A 19,631-nucleotide genomic window follows, 5' to 3' on the forward strand; every position below is an offset into this window, starting at 1 on the left:
CCCCCAGCCCCTCTTGCCTCAGCTGCTGCTGGAGGATCGGGGCTCAGCACCCTGTGCTTGCAGAAGAGCCAGGATGCAGTTTACCTGGGAAGGGCCAGGCAGGAGCTTCCCAGCTGTACCCAGTCCCTCACTGACGGGCACTGCTATCACTGCTGGAGCCATCCTGCCTCTGGAGCAGGTCAGGGCAGCGCTGCCGTGAGCCTGATGCTCTGAAGCCCTCTCTGTGTAAACAAGGCTCACCTAGCACTCAACAATACACTGCTTTTCTCTAAACATTTATTCCAGAGAAATAGAGTGCCTGCACAGCCGCGCCAGCTCTCAGGCCAGGCAGCTGTCCAGTGGAGAGCTGAGCCAGCCTGTCCCAGGCCAGGTCTCTGCCTTCCCCAGTCACCCATCACAGCAGCAGTGAGCTCCCCTGTGCACCCAGTGGTGATCTTCAGAGGCCAGAGCCTCCAGGCTTAAGCCTTTCCTGAATGGTGAGTCCAGTCACAGAGAATTGTTTTGCCACAGCCATGTCAAAAAACTATTAAAATGGAGAACTGTTCCAGTCTGATGCTTGTGTGGGCTTTGTCCTGGCAGCAAAGGCTGGCAAGAAGTTCTGGTAGGTTCAACCCCATCTCCACAGGGATGAGTGGAGAACCTCAGGACTGAGACAGAAAGAGCAGGAGCTGCTGCAGGCCAGGGACAGGCTCAGGGGATACATCTTCATGGGGCTTCTCCTTTCCCAGATGCACTTCCTGCAGAGAAACCTCGTGGCAGAGCTGCCCCCCGACTTTGAGATGGAGACATGCAAGCCCTAAGCAAAAACCTGTTGTAAGCCCTGCTGCATTTGGGGCAGGAGAAGCCTCCCAGTGCCCCAGCTGTAACCCTGGCCCTGCTGCTGCCCCAGGGTGCTGGCATGGCATGACCAGACCCTGCTGCTGTCAGGGCCCCAGTGGCAGTGCCCAGCTCTGCCCACCTGGGTACTAAACACTGAGCTGCAGCATGCGGAGTTCTTCGGCGATTCTGTCCTCAGCTGTGCTCTCGTCCTCGTAGGGGTATCCTGTGTAGCCACCCTGTTCCTGGCAGTACCTGAGGAACCTGCAGGTGCAGAGGCAGGGGGGCACGAGGGGGCACTGGGCATGGCCAGGCACCGCGTGCTGGCAGCAGGAGAGGGCAGGGGCTGGTGAGCACTGCCTGTGGCAGAGGCCAGAAGCAGCTCACCTGTGCCAGTGGTGGTCCTTGCTGAGCACTGTTGGATTACCCACCACGATCAGCAGAGCCTTGGCCCTGGTGATGGCCACGTTAAACCTCTGAAGAGGACAAGCAAGAGGTCTTTACCTGGCTACCACACCTCTCATCAACTCGCAGCCACTCCTGTGTGCAGGCAGCTCTGCTGCGGCACTGAGCACCAGAGCAGCTCTACAGACTGCGAGAACCAGAGAGAAGAAGGGGATGCCAAGGAAGAAGGGTCTGCTCGGGGCAAGGTGGTACCTTGGGGTTCTTGAGGAAGCCCAGCCTGAAGGTCTGGTCAAACTGGAGGTATGTGCTGCAGCTGCGCACGGTGGAGATGAGGATCACGTGCCGCTCCTGGCCCTGGAACTCTTCCACAGAGCCCACCTGGGGCAGGAACACAGGTGAGGGGCCAGAAGCACCCCTGAGCTGGGTCTGGCAGGGCTCCCTCCTCCTGCCCAGGACATACCTTCAACTGGCTGATGTCCGGCAGCCTCTGCAGATCGGGGTCCAGGGAGGTGATGGCTTTCCGGATCTTCTCTACCTGAGTGGAGGCATAAGGCAAAATCCAGCCACCACAGGGCCATCCTTGTGCCAGCTGTGGGGCTGCCCATCCATCCCAGTGTTCCCTGTCCCTCAGGGAGGTCTCTGCCTATGCCCTACCTGCAGAGCTGAGTCCCTCACCTGCTTCCTGTAGGGAGAAATGATGCCAATCTCCTTGGGGGACACTTTAGGGCAGCTCCCCTTGCCCCTGCTCAGCAGCAGCTTCTTGAGGTAGTGGACCAGGACCTCAATTTCGGCCGTGTTGAAGAATGAGGGGCTCTTGGCCTCTCTCTGGTCTTCCCCACAAACGCCATGGAAGATGATGGGGAAGCCCTGGGGATGGAGAACATTTGGCTCTGCTCTGCCTTTGACTCCCTTTGCCCATGATCCCCCTGAGTCAGTCCCTCCTGTGCCCCTCACTTTTTTGGGAAGCTCCTCCCAGGTACAGTACAGATTCCGGACATCAAGCCCGTTGCTCTTGGACACCTTCAGCTCATTGTCGTAGAAGAGCTCGTTGGGAATCCTGAGAATGGCCTCGTGGGACCTGGCAGAGGCAGGACAGTGTCCAGGGTGGGTGCCATGTGGGTCCAGAACCCTCTCAGGCACCATGCACCCAGGACAGCAGGTGCACTCCCACCCCCCACACCAGCTGGGGCACTACATGGCTGCGGGGGACAGATGCTGGAGAGCCATGCTCACCAATCCCTGCCTAGCTTGATCCCTTCCTGCAGCATCCCTGTCCCCACCTGTAGTTCCAGAGCAGCTTGGTGATGAACTGTGGGTTGTATCCTCCACTCGACTTCTTGTACAGGGGGTTGTGCAGCATCAGCCTCTCCAGCAGCGAGGTTCCTGTGCCCAGTGATATTCCTGTGGCTCCCCACAAGGTCACTCAGCCCCTGTGGGGTGCCTCCCAACCCTCTCCCTACTCACCCAAACCATGCTGGATGGCCAGTGGTGAGGTCAGGACAGGGCCTAGCTGCTTGGGGTCTCCTGCCAGTACCAGCTGCCCCCCATTGGGGTTGGTCGTCTGATCCATGGGAGCCAGGAGCCCTGAGAACAGGGACAGCTCAGCGGGCAATGGGAGGGAGCCCAGGCCATTCAGAGATGCTGGTCCTTGAGCCAGCAGCCGGCACCACTCACCTGCAATGGCGACCACGCTCTCCGGCTCTACCGCACGGCCACACTCGTCAATGAAGACGTGGGAGAAAAACCCAGGGGGGAAGTTGGCTGACACTAGCCTGGAGGAGAGATGGAATGAGGCTGTCTCAGCATCCTGCCCCACCTGGCCATCCTTCCTCTTACCTTTCACCCTCATCCTCCTAACAGAGGAGGGATTTCCCCTGCTGCTGCCTGCCCTCCTTCAGCCCCTCCCTGCTGAATCCCAGAGGGACTGCCTTCACAGCCAGGCTGCAAGGCAGCCCTGGGTCCACCTGCCACAGATGCTGGGGACAATCCCAGCTCCTCTGACCTTCCTGCTGTCACCAGTGTGGTGATGATAATTCGGTACTGCTTCAGGCTCTCCTTGCTTGGGTACACGTAGCTGCTCTGCTCCTCATCCCAGTTGCAGCAGGGCTGGAGCACAGGCATTGGGTGAGGTCCCACAATGCTGGGGGATGCCAGCTCAGACGTGCTGTCAGGACTTCAGGGTGGAGGAGTGGGGACCTACCATGATATCAGCAGGCACTTCCCTGTAGCTCCGGGAGCTGGCAATGAGCCTGTAGACATTCTCAGGGGCAATGTCCTTGATGAGGTACTGGCACAGCAGGTCTGTGGCACTGTTGGAGGGGGCACAGACCAAGATACAGGCATCCTTGAAGCATGTCCACACCTGGGTGGGAGGAGAAGGAGGCGACAGTATTAAGCCTCATGGATGAGAGTGGGCAGCAATGCTCAGGGCTGGATTTGGGCACTGGCCACTCACCTGCTTGATGGCCTCCACCATAGTGACCGTCTTGCCAGTGCCAGGGGGACCAAAGATGAGGTATGGGGCTGGCCGGGACATCCCCATGACAATGTGGGTCACGGCTTTGCACTGCTCCTCGTTGGTCTCCAGCTCACGGTTAAACCACCTGTGGGAGCAGAGGCTGCGCTGCTGGAGCCCCATCACCTCCATCCCACAGACCCTCCCACCCTGAGGAGCTGGGCACTCACCGGGGCTGGAAGGGGCCTGGGAAGAGGGACTTGTGGCAGGAGGCAGAGGGGAAGAGGAGGCTGAACAAGCCACGGCGCATGACCAGGACTGCAGCCCGATGCTGGACCTGAAGTGGCAGCCGGCTGAAGGTGAAGGTCACATCAAACTTCAGGTTTTTCAAAAACTTCTTCTGCAGCCTAGGAAGGAATGGAGTGAGCAGTGCATGGGGCACTCTCCCATGCCCTCCTGGCCCTTTCCAACCTGCTCCTGGCCTTTGATATCTCTGGGACCAGATATCACTCACTTGGAGGAGAAGCCCAGCCTGACCTTCTCCAGTTCCACGCTGTGCACGTAGCCCTTGTACCGCACGAGCGGGGAGTGGTCCCGCTCGCTGCTCAGGTGGGCAAAGAGGTGGTCCCCTCTCAGCAGGGATGGGCGGTTCTCGGCAACACCAGGCACCTGTGCCAGAGGGCCAGCGTGATGCCAGGCACTCTGGGAGTGGGGGTGTTGTGCCAGCAGCCCTCCCAGACCTCACCCCCCTACGTACATCAAGAACCAGCAGCGCCCTGTCCTTCACCATGGTCACATCCTGCATGTCGTAGCGCCGGATGTCCACCTCCATCTGGATCTCCTCCAGGTGCAGCAGCAGCTGGAATTTCTGGTGGTAGTTTTCAGCCTGCAGAGGTGCTTCCAGCAGCGAGCTGAGGGCAGCAGCAATGTCAGTGTGTCCCAGGGACAGTTTGGCACTAAAGGAACACCTTAGCATTGCTCTCAGCCCTTGGCACTCACCGCATGGCAGCCCAGCTGGAGCTGGCACTGGTGTTGGGTCCCAGCAGGATCGTGTCCTTGAGGCTCTTTGGGTACTGGTAGGTGCCCAGAGGGATTTCCCTCTCCAGTTCGTTTTTCAGGGAGCTGGGTGGAGGGGACAGTAGTGATGCAGGGAAAACATAGTGTCCCCAACCCCACTGTCACCAGCCATCTCACAGGGTGGAAGCACTGTCCTGTGGCGTTCAATCAGGGAGCTCAACCTTGTCCTGGCTGGAGAACAGGCTGAGCCCCTCTGTTCAGGATGGCAGCAGGTGACTTCACCACATACCTGTCAGGGGGGATGCCATCCTCGGTGATGACTGTGACAAGGCGCTGGAGGCTGGCCGTGTAAGGCTGGAAAAGTGCCGAGGGCCCCAGGTCCTTGGCCAGCTGGCTCTCAGCAATGGCAGCCACATAACGTGAGATGCTGAAGGGCTCGTCTGGCTCCTTGGTGAACTCGAAGAACACCACAGCACTGAAGTGCCCATAGCAGGTGCTGAGGCACCGCACCTGGATGGGGTATATGCCACCTGCATGGTGAAGTGGTGACATTGGGTCCTGCATCGTCTCTGCAGGGCAGGGCATGGGGCAGGGGATGGGATGGGATGGGATGGGATGGGATGGGATGGGATGGGATGGGATGGGATGGGATGGGATGGGATGGGATGGGATGGGATGGGATCCTACCTGGGTGTAACAGCAGGGACTGGCCCTGCACTGCCCCCTGCTCATAGGCGAAGGAGAGCTCCTGCGACTGCTGGCATGTCTGGAATCGCTGCAGTGTCACCACCTCGGTCCCACGGTTCTGCACCAGAACAGTGACTGTGCGGGGTTCACCCGGCACCACTGGGAAGCGGATATTCCCATTGCCCTGGTCATAGTCTGAGACGATTTCTACCCCGTGCTTCCCACGAATGAGCTCAGCCCTGTGGGGAGGGAGGGAGGGTCAGGCTTTCCCAGCCGGGGTGGGGCCTCCAGGGGCCATGCCAAGGTGGGGTGCTGCTGGTCATACCAGTGCTTGGCATAGGTCTGGGGCATTTGTGGAGCAGAGCTGAGCTGCTGTCCTGAGGCAGATGTGGACATGGATGTCTGTGCATTCCTTCTGGGTCTCCGGTACTGGTCTGCCACCACCACACGCCTCTTCACCTGCAAGGAGCAGCCAGAGTCAGCGTGGCCCCTGGATGCTGCAGGGGGCTCCTGAGGAGCCAGTCCCAGTGGGCACTGCCCCAGCATGAACTCACCTTGAATTTCACCACCTCTCCACACACCTGAATCTGGTGGGTTGTCCTTAGCGCATACAGGATGCCAGAAAAACTGGGTGTCTTTGCATCAGTCCTGCAGAGCCAGGGGAGAGGGTTTGTGTGGGGGAGTGTGGCTTGGCTGCCATGGGAAGAGGTGAGGCAAGCAGGAAGATGGAGCAGGACACTGAGGCTGCACTGAGGGAATTCTCAGCAGGTCCCCTTTGCTCCAGGAGAGGAAGAAGGACTTGGGCTTCCCACTGGCTTGTGCAAATCTTAGATCCCTGCTGGCTAGTCCAGCAATTCCGTGCTGTGCCACTGTTGCTCCAGCTATGCCACAGCCATTCCAGCTCTCACTGCCTCACTGCCTGGCCCTGCCAGCCATGCAGTCCCTGTCCATGCTGGTGCTCAGGAGCTGAGCTGACACAGACAGTGGCTCTGCTAAGCCACTGCGCTCCCAGTAGTGAGGGCTCTCCCCCCAGGTACCTCCTCCCAGTCCCACCAATGCACTGAGCCCTGGCTTTGCCAATGATTAACAGTGCTCATATTGCACAAAGGCCAGTGAGATTGGTGTCAGCAGGGTGAGGTGGGGGAGTATGGTGGGCAGTGGGTGCCCAAGGCCATCCCGAGGCAGCTGCTGGAGGCCCATGGAGCTGGGGATCATCCCAGCAAGGCTTTGGTGAGACAGACAATCACGGGGACCCCGATGATGCTGCTGGGGACCAGTGATGCTGGCCAGGCACCGGGGATGCTGGCCCGGGGATTGGGAGATGCTGGCTAGGGGTCTGTCCCGGGTGATGTTGCCCGGGTCTGGACGAGGGCTCTCACCTGCCCCGGAACTCCTGGTTGTAGATGGTCCGCAGAGTTTCCCGCAGGCTCTCCTGCTCCCGGTCCGTGTCCCGCAGGAACTGCACGAATTGACACCCCCAAAATCCGGCCTCCGCCACGCTAAACTTCGGCATGGTTGAGCCGAGCCGAGCCGAGCCGAGCTAGTGCCGTGCCGAGGAGTGCCAGGTTAAGCCGGGCTGGGCTGGGCTGGGCTGGGCTGACCCGGGCTGGTCGCGCAGCGAGAAACGAAAGCGAAAGGGGAGCGGCTGCGGGCTCGGCCCGCACTGGGGGGGATCCCGGGGGGGAGATCAGAGCAGGCTGCTGGGGGAGAAGGGCCAGGAGGCAGGCAGGGAGCAAGTCAGTCTAAAGGATGATTAGCTAAAGATTTGGAGAAGGACAAAGAGATAGAAACGCTCTTGAGGCTGGAGCGCTGGCGGTGAAGTGCTTCCAGTGTAACCCAGGAGCAGACCAGCCTTGAGGCAGATAAAAGTTGTGTTGTGTGCAGTCTTATCTTGGGCCCTGCTTCAACTTCACATTCTTGGAATTGCTGCAGCGATTTCCTGGATCCAGGACCGCAGCCCACAGCACCTGAGGCACACACAACTTGAATGTCCGCCGGGTGCTGCCCCAGGGAGGAAGGACCCTCTTATCAAAGTCCCTGAGCAGCTCTGGTGCACAGCACCGTGCAAACCCTCCAGAAAGCCCTGCCTTGTCCCGTGCAGGATATGACCAGCAGTGTCTGAGGTAGGTGTTACACTAAGACACCGAGGATGAGTGAAATTACTTCCTTGCTGCCTTATTTCCAGCGTGAGAATCTGCATTAAAGCTCTGTGACTTTTAATTTGGAACTTCAGCCCTCCAGTTCCCATGTCTGATGCTCCCATACCAGGGTGGGAGCATCACCTGTGGGTTTGGAGCTATGCCACCCCTGCCTAATCATGGAACTGTTAAGGCTGGAAAAGACCTTTGAGATCATTAAAGTCCAACCCAGCACCACCACCGTGTTCACCATTAAACCATGTCCTCAAGTGCCACATTCATGTTTTTGAACACTTTCAGGGATGGCGACTCCAACATTTCCTAACCTGAAAGAATTAGCAGGAGTGAGACCATGAAAGAACAGACACAAATAGCTTTAAACAAAGACTGGTGTATTCACAAAGACTAGTTGATACAGAGGTTGCCTGAGGGATGAATTGTCAGTCTCGGCAGCAAATACAAATATATTTTATTTAGATAAAACTCACAAAGGATAAACACTCATTTTGGGGTGTTACTGTGCAAAACCTCAGGTGTAATGCACAGGCAACCCCACCCCTCTTCTCGACCTTTTTTCTTGTGTATTTATAAACAAGACATGAGCCAATTTAAAACCAGAACCTGCAAGGTGCCCAGTGATAACCGAGTGCAAACAAAGGGAGTTCACCAAAGGAGATTCAGTTTGTAGTGAATCCATGTTCCAAGATGTGAGAAAGGCATATGTATATCTCTTCATCCTCCCCTTCAGAGAAACTGTTATGACTGCTGATTTTGATATTAGAGGGGGAAAATAGTAATGCACAGCAAGCATGTAAGAGATTTATTCCAAAATCCCCTCTAAGGAGGACAAGAAACTGTTCACAACTGAGACAAATGGAAAGGATTCTTTCTTTCACTTTGGTGCAAGTTTATTTATTTTGTACACTATCCATCCATACACCTGTGATACAAATCTATGAACCTGCCACAAAGCATTAAAGCACAACATACCTATTATTCTGTAGACATCTGCATTTTTTAATCACCATCCAGCCCTTGTGGATCAGCAGTGACTCATCTTGTAGTTCTGTAAAAATGCAGATGTCTGGTAACCGTACGTACACAAAGGAGGAGAGAACAAAGATGTTCACTTTTAGGGAACATGGCTCAAATCTTCAGATTAAAAAAAAAGTTACGTCCCTGGAAGAGCTGGGTCAGTAGGGAATTCTGTAAAGGATCCTGTAAACTCTTTTTCTACAGTAAAATCTAAGCCTGCAGGCATCTGCTTTGTGGAGGTTGGGAATAAGGATACACGAGGACTCACTGTCTTGCACTTACTGTGTCTTGCAGCGCCGTGAGCTCTTGGCAGGTTTGACAAACTGGATACCTGGAGCGCTAGATACAGGTGAAAGGAACGCTCTGCACCCTCTCCTGGGGTAGTATTAGGGCTTTTCCAGCTAGGAAGTTTTCCAGCCAGAGATTGAAAACAGCTATACTTCTGAGCCATGGATGGCTGAATTTAAATGACCTATTAAATGCAGCTACAACAGGAAGTTTATGTAGCAGGAAACACAAAACACAAAGACAACTATTTGTTCCACGGTTCCCTCTCAGGCTAAAAAACCTGTTAACTTTGAAAGCCCTAAAAAAATGCTGCTCTGGTTTAGAAACCATCTACTTGGCATAGGACCACATTTGTTTTTTGCACACGAATGTTTCATACACCTCCTTGTTTCTGCATTAAGCATTCTGCATTTCTTTGCCAATCTTGTAGCTGAGGATTTTGTTCCAGTCAATCTTGGTGCGGGTAACGGGCAGCTGCCGACGTAAGGCTTTGAAAGTGGTGTCTGACATGGTCTGGTAGTTTTCACTGATTGCTGTCTGCAAGGGCAAGCAGATTTGGTTAGGGAACTCATAAAACACTATGAGAAAGCTCAACTTAGTTTTAAAGCCACAGACTCCTTTCTCTAAGGTGTAAGGCACACTATTAACTAAATTAATGATGCAGTCATCAGTGTGTGTGCAAGTCAAAGGCCTTCTGTTCACCTCCCCTGTAATTAGCAGCTTCTCCTTAGTCCTTGCTGACTTATCTCCTTCCAGTCTCCTCACATGCAGGCTGGGACAATGTAAAAACTGTTGCACAAATTTCCTCCTCAGTATTTTTAACTGTCATAGAGGAAAATACATTGACTCACCCACTCCCCTCCCATGCTCGTTCCAGGTATCATTTGTAATGCTTTAAAAAGCCACACAGCAAACCTGACAGTTAATTACAACACAACTTTGTAACTTTACAGCTTTACATCGATATTGTTTAAACAAATCCTACTGCCCTTTTCTAGGAAATCCTTACAGTCAATACCAGATTCAGCCAAGAACAGAAACAGAGGTCAGTTTGCCATGTTTCTATTAACTGCAAATAGAGACTGATATGATTCTGTGGTTTATTTAACTACCACTGATCTTACCTGGTACTCGTTTTCTGCATTTTCTATAATCTTAATAAACTCCTTGGCAGTTTGGACATCACTCTGCAAAGGAGAAAAAAATTGTTTGTATGTTTAAGAGCAAATGATGGGCTGAGTACAGATAAAGTAGGCAACATCATCAGCTTGTGCCTTGTGGTTGTAGCTGGGCTCCTTTCACTTACTACATATTGGGTAGAGCTTGTGCTCCAGACTGGAACAGGGCTGCACCCTAGTGAGCAAAAAGGAACCTTCATGGTAAAATGAGTCCCTTTGCAGCTGTTGCTCCCTCTACCTTACTAGAGGGTTTCTTAATTTCCCTTACTGTATGTCTCTAACTTTCCCTTGCACAGAGATAGAAAAGCATATTCTGTCCTCTTTAACCCTAACTTCCAAGAGAAGCTTTCCAATAGAGACTTTCTAGTAAGTCTGAATTTTAAGCAATTGGGAATCTGGGACTCCTACGTGACTCTGAACACCACACTGACTTGTCACTAGAAAATCACTTTGAAGTCAAGAGAAGGCAGTCATAGCAGTGCATGCTTCATGAGCTGTTAAAGGAATAAAACAGTTGCATATCATAGAGATCTTTTAGCATACTTACTGACACCTGTACAGAGTCCTGAATGTCTTTGTGACTAACCAGCTGGACGTTACCATCTTCATAGTAATGGACCTGGACAAAAAGACAGAATGCAGGTTTTATCATGACCACTCAGTCCAGAATTCCTGAGCCCCCCAAATGGCTCAACAGAGCATTGTGCCAGTCTTCTTTGCTTACACGGAGACTAAAAGCAGGATGGATTTTCTAAAAGGTTTCATTCTTTGTCAAGACTGTTCAAGATTATGTTCATCAGTAAATACCTAGAGCTAAGAGATATTATAAAAGATTCAAGGTAGAGGTTTTAGCCCTATAAAGTGAAGCAATGTGGAGGCCTATAGGGTAATGTTACCTAATAAACCACAGACCAGATCTGAGACTATTCCTAAAATACTAGATTTAAGAATTTATTTCTTGAATTGTTTAGCTTAATAACATCCTGACTTGAGAAGTTCATCTCTGATGCATTTCAGCATCTCATTCTGTGCCAAATGCATTTGTGTAAGAGAAGCACAATGCAGCTTCTCTTATTACTGCCAGGAAAAATAACTCACCTGGATTTTGAGCACTGCAGCCACTTGAGCTGTTGGTGGTGTGATGGTAAACTTCCATTCTGATCTCCAACGCCCGTTCCTAAAACCAATCAAAGCATGAAAAACTATTTCCAAGAAGTTCTCACAGGAAAAAGAACCAAATTAACAAGCAATTTGTTTCTGATGTTGTTTTATCAGCAATACCACATGGGATTTAGTGATTTAGATGGCATGGAGTTAAATTTCTGCGGCCCAGCTGAATATAATGCAGCTTCAGTACAAAGAAGCTCCAGAGATGTAAAGGAGTATCTACCCAGCTCTGCTTTTTTTATCCTTTTCCTCTGGATATGTCACAGGAAGAGCTTTGGTAAGTGCCAAGGGGGCTGCAAGGAAAACAGACTACAGAAGGAAAAGAACTTATTGGGAAGCCCAAAACTCCCTGTCCTTCAGACCGTGTCAGAGCTAGAGGATGGGCTGGTTTGAGGAATCAGGCAAAGGAAGAAAACACACTGTGTTGAAATAGTCTTACCAGAAGTTTTTGGGCTGAAACTGGTGGCTCTCAATACAGGCAATAATTGTCTGCTGTCCATCTATAGATTTACCATAAACCTGTATTTAGAAAAAGAGTTAAAAAGGCCCAAAAGCTAAGGAAAGCCATTCTTAATGTCTGTTCTTGGCAGCAGGGTGCAGGCTGCTGTGGTGGCACCTCACTGGGAACATGCACCACAAGTTACATTGTCCAACACCTCCCCTGGCAGGCATTTTCTTACTGGTAGGCGTGAAGGTGCTTGGCAGTCATGCCACTGAAAAAGGCCTAATCCATCTTTACCTCCATGTGCATACCAAGATAGTTGCACCCTCATGTCATTCCAAAGTTAGCCAAAATGCTAGTGAGGATGGAGAACTGCACCAGCTCTGCCCAGCAGAGAGTGCTCTAGGTGTGACTGACTCAGAGCAACAGACTTCCAGGGAAACAAGATGGATACTCAACAGTGCAGAAGCCATTGGGGTAGTGATCTTTGACATAGGCTCTCAGTGCACTGTCACAGGCATCTCTCCATTGCTTTAAAGCTGACTCCGTGTCCTCGGGCTGCGGATCACTTGCTTCTTTCCTTAAGTGATCAAACTTAAAAGAAAGCTTGTTTCTTGGGTCTAAAAATCTGCCATTGCCCAGATCACCATGTTCTGTGATTAAGACCTGCAAAAGAAGTTGAAATCATGATACATTTAGACTGCTACAGATGTGTTATTTTGCATGTTTCCCTCCTTGCATATCAGTGTACATACAGTAGGTTCTTTCACTGAGCTGTAAGATCACATAAAGAAAACCAAGTATTTTCAGTAATAATTTAAATTAACAGGTATTGTGAGGCTGAAAGTAACTCTGCTCTCCACAGTTAGACTGCACTTAGACTTCTTCAGAAAGGGCTGAACTCTAATAATGTATAAATGTGGCTTAAAATTTGGTATCCTTACGATAGAAGCAGGTTGCTTTGCCTTTACAGTTATTTTAGCTGTTTTCCTTCTTCATTTCTAAAGGAAATAGAGACTTTTACTCTGGAACCTACCATTTACTGCCATGTTTCATGTTGCAAGAGCTCTGCTTCTGGGCAAAAATCGTACATAGATGTGACTACTTCTAAAATACACCAATTAAAGCAGACAGCAAAGCAGCATTACACATTCCCTTCTTTTTTCTTTTTCACCTTAATTCTCTGGCTTTCCAAATATTGATGTTATTGAGGTGGGCTTTTTTCTTTTGCAGGTTGTACTGTAACTTTCTCATCAAAGCTATTTCTATTAACACCTCTCTTAATACATGCCTCCCATAAACATATCTGGGACACCAGAAAAGCTGGGTCAGAGCTTGGATCAGAGAACAGAGCAGATGGCTAGGCAGCTTTCTGGCTTCTCTATGACTTGCTGTTTGTTCTAAAAAAAAAGTTAAAAAAAAAACCCTGGAAACACTTGTTTTGCTAGCATAGACTGAACAGTTTTAGGTATAATCACTACACCAAATCAATGATTCTGTAACAACAAAGAAAAGTTTGTTTTTCAGGGTAGCTGGGAATGGATTAAAATTGCAGAAAATAAACCAAACAAATTATTAAGAATCTACTATCAATTGCCAGTTGGAATTATAAGCAAGTAGCCACATAAGGATTTGTAAGTGAGCTTTAAATAGACAGTAATCTTTAATCGTTCATACTCTTAAGGAAAATTCCTGTGACTTCAGCATGGAGCTTTAAGAAACAATGAACTGGATTTACTAAGCAGCATGACACAGAACTTAAAGAGACTATCTTGCTTATGCTTTGTTCTTTTGCAAGAATGTTTGTCATTATAATGATATGTGGAGGAAGGAGCAGGGATGGTGCCTTGTGAGCAGAACGAGTGAGTCAGCTGATGGTGATGTTGACTTGAAAGCCAACACCCTGACGAAACCACATTTTTATTGCTTTTTCACAGTGCAGAAATATGGACCTCAGGTGTACAAAGTTTCCTCTTACCTGATCATCGTACCCCTCTATCTTCACTGGAGTGAACTGATCCATGTTGTACTGTGCAAATGCACTGGTGAGGATCAAAAGAACACAAACTTTAGCTGTACATGCACATTTATTTGGACTCAAGAATAAGTATGCTGTGTGATTAAATTATAGCAAACACCAACTTCATTGGGCAAATAATACACACAAGCACCGTTAAAGGATTTCCAGTACCTTGTACTGTAGGTAGTTACAAACCCCAGGTCTAAAAGCAGGTTTGTTTAGTGATGACCAGAAAAACACAGAGTTCAAAAGTAGAACAGCAGGTAGCCTGGGGAAATGTGAGCAAGCCAAGGCAAAACAGAAACACCCCAGCTACAATTTAGACAGCACCAAGGTAAGCAAATGAATAGACAAATATTTACAACAATTTTCTTATGTAAAGACTTGCTGACTGACACATCACCTAACTTGAAATAGATCTTATTATCAAAAAGCTTGTATGTGTAATCTTTAAGCACCTTCTGATGAAGTTGTGGAAGTAAACAACAACTTTTGAAAAGTTTTTATTGAGGGCAGTTCTTTTTCTAGACTTAGGCTATGGATTAATCAATATTTCAGGCTTCACTTACTTTGTAAATCAGATGATTCAACACAATCAGACATTCATGCTGCTGCAGAGTTAAATTTTTTGGCAGATTGCCTTCCTGTCAGTTTTATACAGCACAAATTCCAATTTAGGGCTTTTAAAAAGAAACATCCACACCTTTCATTATATATTTTGTTAGGTGGGGTAATAAATTACAGAAGATTGCTCTGAATACAGCAAATGGTTTTCTTTGTCACAGAATGATGGTTATAAGAAAACAGAAGTATGTCTGATGGTAATTTGACTTGCATTTGAAATCTTAGTACTTACTGTGCTGCTCCTTCCCTGAGAAGATTGTCATTGTTAAGCAATAACCGGACATCTGGAGAAGAAAGGGTTCAGGTGTGTTACTGCATATTTTGATCAAATGTTTCTCTTTATGCACTTTGATTTCAACCGTACAAACGCAAACATTAAAATGATTGAATAGTTCCATTAAGCAGAAGTAGTCTAGAAGGACTGCTTGCTTTCCCTAGCCACTTAACCTTAAAAGCAGTATGGTGTGACACAGCCTTGGATTTTTATAATCGATAACACGTGAAGAAAACACCACAGATCATTTTTTCCTAAACTGCTTACCATTGAATACTTCATTGAACTCTCCAGGGGGTGCATGAGTGATGAATTTTGCAGCTATACGCACCTACATTGAAGCAAAAAAGTAATTAAAGACAAAAGATAATTTACTGAGTTCATATATATTGAAGCAATTCACCAACCAAACCAACTCTAAAGTGACAGAAAGTGGAAGATTTAGGGAGAAATCTAGGCGTGCACTGTCAATGTAGGAACAGTCTCATAAGACTGTTCAAGGCAAGGCTGGACAAGGCTTTGAGCAGCCTGGTCCAGTGGAAGGTGTCCTTGCCCATGGCAAGGGGTGGAAGTGGATGATCTTCAAGGTCCCTTTCAACCCAAACCATTCTGGGATTCTATGAAGGCACGTGGAGCTGTGATGATGAAGGCATCAATACCTGAAAAGGCCAACTCTCAATGTCCAGAAACTCTGAATTGGAAAAGAAAAACCCCGTCTCTTCTAAAAGTGTAATAAAACTGACACGTGTTCTGAAATCCAATATACATGTCTTGCATTGTTAGAATTTAGGTGGTCCAGGTATTGATTCTGTTGGAATTAGTAAGAGTTTATGGTTTGCATTATCAGATCTTTTATGGCTTTTACAGGACCAAAGGGAATAGAAAGACCTTGGAAGAAATGAAAGAGGAAATGTCACAAAATTAAACCTCTCCCTTAGAATAATAAAAAGTCCCATTTCCTCTGATATGCCCAGCTAACAAAGCTGACCAATGAACCTCTCTGGTCTAACAAGACATTTATTGAAAGTGACTGCAGAATTGCTCATTACAACTCTGATTGCTTTCTACTTCTCATTTTAAGCAGCAAAACAAAGAAATGTGTATATATATGTATATATATATCCAACTGCTTCACCTGAGTTATCACCAGAGCTGGAAATAACTCGCTTCTCTCAATGGTCTTCTCTGTTTTAATTAGAAATTGTTTGTTTTGTTTGTCATGTAATTATTTAAAGCAAGCCATGAAAAGAAATAAACACTTTTCCAAACAAAAGGCAATTGCCTTATTCCAAAAGGATCAAATAACAACTCTGCCTTAACTGGACTGAGCTTCAGCTAAAGATAGACTGTCTTCCAAATTAGCAATGATTTCAAAAAACAGATGTAGGTTCTCTATGCCTGAAGTAATCAAGCAGTAAGAAGAACACATTAAAAAGAGAGTATCTTGTGTAAATGATACAGTGCAGGACATAAAACCATTTTCTCTTAGTCTTCTGGTTTTAGGTTGGTAAGTATACAGCAATTCTAAAAATTGAACTCTTAAACTGTCTGAAAACTTGTACTGTTTAAAGAGCTGTAATTAGGACAGACTGGTGCCACAATATTGTTGAATTTCAGTGTCAGAAATCTGGGTGGTGATGAAGAGAGCCTGGCAGTAGTTCAGAGAGACCCTGCTACTCAGTAGCTTCAGCAGACTTTGCTCAGAGTCTGCCCCAAAAGGCTGAAAGATTTCTGAAAGGACACCTTGTGCTTTTCTGAGCAAGCACAGGTGTTAGCACGGAACAGCACTGTGCCAAAGCTCTCTCAGGTATCTACCACTAATGCTGAGATCCCTCTTAGTGGGAGGATAGCACTGGAACACACCCTGCAAATTAACTCCCTGTACAAACAGATTCTCTTTAATAAGGAGCTTCAACATATGGCAAAAAAGGCCTCTAAAAAGCCAAAAAAACTGAATATCTTATACATTTATGCAAGGATGTTGAAGCAGCAGAACATTAAACCCTTGTAAAAGGGGGCACTGTTGTAGTGGGCTGAACTTCAGACCAGTGGATTCTTATAAGGAAATCCTTACGGGGAAAAAAAAACAGAAACAACAACAAACAGAAAAACACCCCAAGTATTATGTAATTTTTATAGTCTTCCACAAATTCTCTCACTCAGAAGGATGAACAAAATTAAATCAACACAGAAAGGCCTCTGTACTTCAACCAAATGTTATTACAAACCCTGTTCTGAACAAAGCAAAGGTTGCAAGTGGAAAGTGTTCATTTGGCTAATCATCCCTTGTCCTGCCTCTCACAGATCAATACAATACAAAACATTTCAGTCAAACTATTGAAATCAGGAGTGCAGGAAACAGGCTGGGGAGTGATTCATTTGAAATGTCAAGCACTTGAATGGTTGTTGGTTTTCAGAGCTGGTTTCTTGGAGGCCAGTGTCAGGATGCTTCTCTGCAGAAGCCCCAAAATAGGACTTTCTGCAGCTTGCCCCATTTCCTGGCCTGCGGGGCCATTTCAGGTGTCATTTCAGCTCTGCAGCATCAACTTCCTGCTTCTAAAATGGGGAAAGTGTCTGAGGGGAAGGGAAGCTGCTCAGCTGTCAGTTTAAACTGGTAAAACAGCAGCAGAACGAACTTGAGCAAAACAGGGAAGAATTCAGAGGAACTTAAAGGAAAATCACAGAATCAGAGATTGGTTGGGTTGGAAGGGACCTTAAAGCCCTTCAGTGCCACCCCCTGTCATGCCCAGGGACACCTTCCATTGTCCCAGGCTGCTCCAAGCCCCAGTGTCCTTGGACACGTCCAGGTATGTGGCAGCCACAGCTTCTCTGGGAAGCCTGTACCAGGGCCTCAGCACCCTCACAGGGAAGAGTCCCTTCCCAAAATCCCACCTAACCCTGCTCTCTGGCAGTGGGAAGCCATTCCCCCTCATCCTGTCACTGCAGACCCTTGTCCCAAGTCCCTCCCTGGCTCTCTTGGAGTCCTTTTAGATGCTGGAAGGGGATCTACAGTTGCCCTGGAGCCTTCTCTTCTCTGGCCTGCACACCCCCAGCTCTCCCAGCCTGTCTGAGAAATGAATCTCTTACCTAAAATACACCAATAGAGAATAAAGGAGTGAAGCTTGGAGGATGGAATAAATTAATTTTGTTGCTCAATTGATGTTTTTGGGTTTCTTGCTTTACTTTAAAATACCAGTAAGCTCAGACTTTAAAACTTAACATACATAAAGTTCTAGACTAATCTGATAGTCACATGCTACAGAAAATCTTCATGGTACGTTTCTCTTTCAGATCCTCCCTTAAGGTTATCCTTCTCTGCCTGTGTGAGGCATGGAGTTAGTTGAAAAGGAATGTTCCAAAGGCCAAAGTATCAATTCTGCTCTGGAAGACTTATTTCAAACAACATCACCTAAAATACTGACTAATGGAGATGAATTGCACCTCTAAAGCTCTGCTTGTTTCACAAATGGTATCACTCAAATTAAGCTGAAATTGCAGTTTAAGGGAAAAATGAAAGCAACCCCTGGACTTGGAGGATCCTTGAAGATCCATGACCCTGAACAACTCCTCCAGAATATTAAGAAACAAGGCAAGCAAGAAGTGTAACACTTCTAAGGGGGAAGGAAGAGTAACAGTGTATTTTTAAACTACTGTGTGTAGACAACAGTGTATTACCTGGCAGAGAACTTGCTGTAACTTTCCTACATTCCTACACAAGAGGAACAAACTGCTCATTTCTCTCTTTCCTGAAATAATTATGGCTCTATTTGCTCCTACTTAATGCTTTCCATCCAGTACAATTTCTAAAATCTACATCAAAGTTCCTGTCAGCAGCTGGGGTGAGTAGAAAACGCAATGACAAGCTCAGAGGGTGTTTAGGAAGTGAAGAAGTTGCAAAGCACCTTACAGACACTCTGGTTACTTTGCTGATTTGGGAAAAGCTGCGCTGAAAACACATTTTCACAAAATCATTTTGGTTGGGAAAGACCTTCAAGATCACCAAGCGATGCACCAAGACCAGAGCACTGGGTGCCACATCCAGTCCTTTCCTGACCATGCCCAAGGAGGGGGACTCTGCCACCTGCCTGGGCAGCCCCTTGCAATGTCTAATCGCCCTTTCTGTTAAGAAACCCCTCCCGATGCCCAACCTAAACCTCCCCTGGTTTAGGTTGAGACTGCGACCATTTTCATGCACAACGACTGGCCGAGACGCCTCAGCTGCACCGAGGCAACGAGGAAATCGGAAGGCAACGGGGAAATCGGAAGGCAACGGGGAAATCGGAAGGCAACGGGGAAATCGGAAGGCAAAATGCTGCTCTGGTAAGGAACAGCCGGTCCTCCAGCTGGGCGGCGGCCCGGTGGTCTCGGAGACCCGCCCGCCCCGAGGCACTCGCACACCAGCACCAGCACCAGGCAAGCTTGCCCGCATCTCCCCACCCACTGCCCTTCCAGGGGCAGCGGCGCCGGCTCACAGCGGAGGGGCGGCCACCCCCCTCCTTTACCTTCTCCTCATCCGACACCCGCTCCTCCAGGTCCGCCATCTTGGCAGCTGTGTGCCCGGCCCACGCCGTGCATGCCGGGAGCGCCCGGCTGCGCCCGAAAGCGCCGGCGGCTCCATCTTAGCTGCGGGCAGACACCGCGTGGCCGCCATCACAGGAACGGGTGCGTTCTCGTGGGACCGGCTGACAGAGCCGCCGCCTCCCGGACTTCGTGTGGGATATGCTCGGGCGGAGTAGCAGTGATGGAGTCGATGAGCAGGCTGCCCACGCTGGAGGAGCCCCGCCTTGATCGTGCCCCGTGGGCTCAGACGGCCGGGAACCGCAGACCGGAAGCGCGGCCGCCGCCATCTTAGCTGCGGGCAGACACCTTGCCGCCACCATCATAGGAACGGGCAGGTTTTTCGCTACCGCGAACACGGCGGCGGCGAACCTGCCGCGTCCCGGAGCCTCCGGGGATCCCGGCTATGGTGTGGTGGACGATCGGTCCGCGCTCCGCCCTGGAGCAGCGGTGATGGGGTGGGTGAACGGGCAACCCGCGCTGGCGGAGCCCCGCCCCGGTGCTTGTCCCGCCCCTGTCCCGGCGTCC

General features: G+C 49.3%; 2 protein-coding genes across 3 annotated transcripts; both read right to left on the reverse strand.

Moving 5' to 3' along the window:
* Nucleotides 1-288: 288 nt before the first annotated feature.
* Nucleotides 289-6,911, reverse strand: MOV10 (Mov10 RNA helicase). 2 transcript variants are annotated; one of them, XM_062509451.1, is made up of 22 exons: nucleotides 6,760-6,911; nucleotides 5,935-6,028; nucleotides 5,706-5,839; nucleotides 5,381-5,619; nucleotides 4,983-5,223; nucleotides 4,676-4,798; nucleotides 4,434-4,587; nucleotides 4,191-4,345; nucleotides 3,907-4,083; nucleotides 3,677-3,824; nucleotides 3,422-3,583; nucleotides 3,224-3,327; nucleotides 2,896-2,993; nucleotides 2,686-2,805; nucleotides 2,502-2,604; nucleotides 2,176-2,299; nucleotides 1,897-2,088; nucleotides 1,682-1,756; nucleotides 1,474-1,599; nucleotides 1,204-1,292; nucleotides 959-1,080; nucleotides 289-796 (listed from the first exon to the last, which is right to left on the reverse strand). In XM_062509451.1, exons 1-21 carry the CDS (start codon nucleotides 6,891-6,893, stop codon nucleotides 966-968), a joined length of 2,907 nt encoding a protein of 968 aa, XP_062365435.1. In that variant the 5' UTR covers nucleotides 6,894-6,911; the 3' UTR covers nucleotides 289-796; nucleotides 959-965. The 2 variants fall into 2 exon arrangements, with proteins under 2 accessions (XP_062365435.1, XP_062365436.1); XM_062509452.1 differs by lacking the exons at nucleotides 5,706-5,839; nucleotides 5,935-6,028; nucleotides 6,760-6,911 and having other exon boundaries at nucleotides 4,983-5,203; nucleotides 5,381-5,546.
* A 1,018-nt stretch (nucleotides 6,912-7,929) lies between these two features.
* On the reverse strand, nucleotides 7,930-19,092 carry CAPZA1 (capping actin protein of muscle Z-line subunit alpha 1). The gene is made up of 10 exons (XM_062509539.1): nucleotides 19,049-19,092; nucleotides 14,814-14,877; nucleotides 14,505-14,556; nucleotides 13,607-13,670; nucleotides 12,088-12,294; nucleotides 11,626-11,705; nucleotides 11,118-11,196; nucleotides 10,567-10,638; nucleotides 9,966-10,028; nucleotides 7,930-9,378 (listed from the first exon to the last, which is right to left on the reverse strand). The coding sequence occupies exons 1-10, from the start codon at nucleotides 19,085-19,087 to the stop codon at nucleotides 9,238-9,240; spliced, it is 861 nt and encodes a 286-aa protein (XP_062365523.1). The 5' UTR covers nucleotides 19,088-19,092; the 3' UTR covers nucleotides 7,930-9,237.
* Between the last annotated feature and the right edge of the window lie 539 nt (nucleotides 19,093-19,631).

Source organism: Cinclus cinclus, chromosome 27 (genome assembly GCF_963662255.1).
Source record: "Cinclus cinclus chromosome 27, bCinCin1.1, whole genome shotgun sequence".
NCBI lineage: Eukaryota > Metazoa > Chordata > Aves > Passeriformes > Cinclidae > Cinclus > Cinclus cinclus.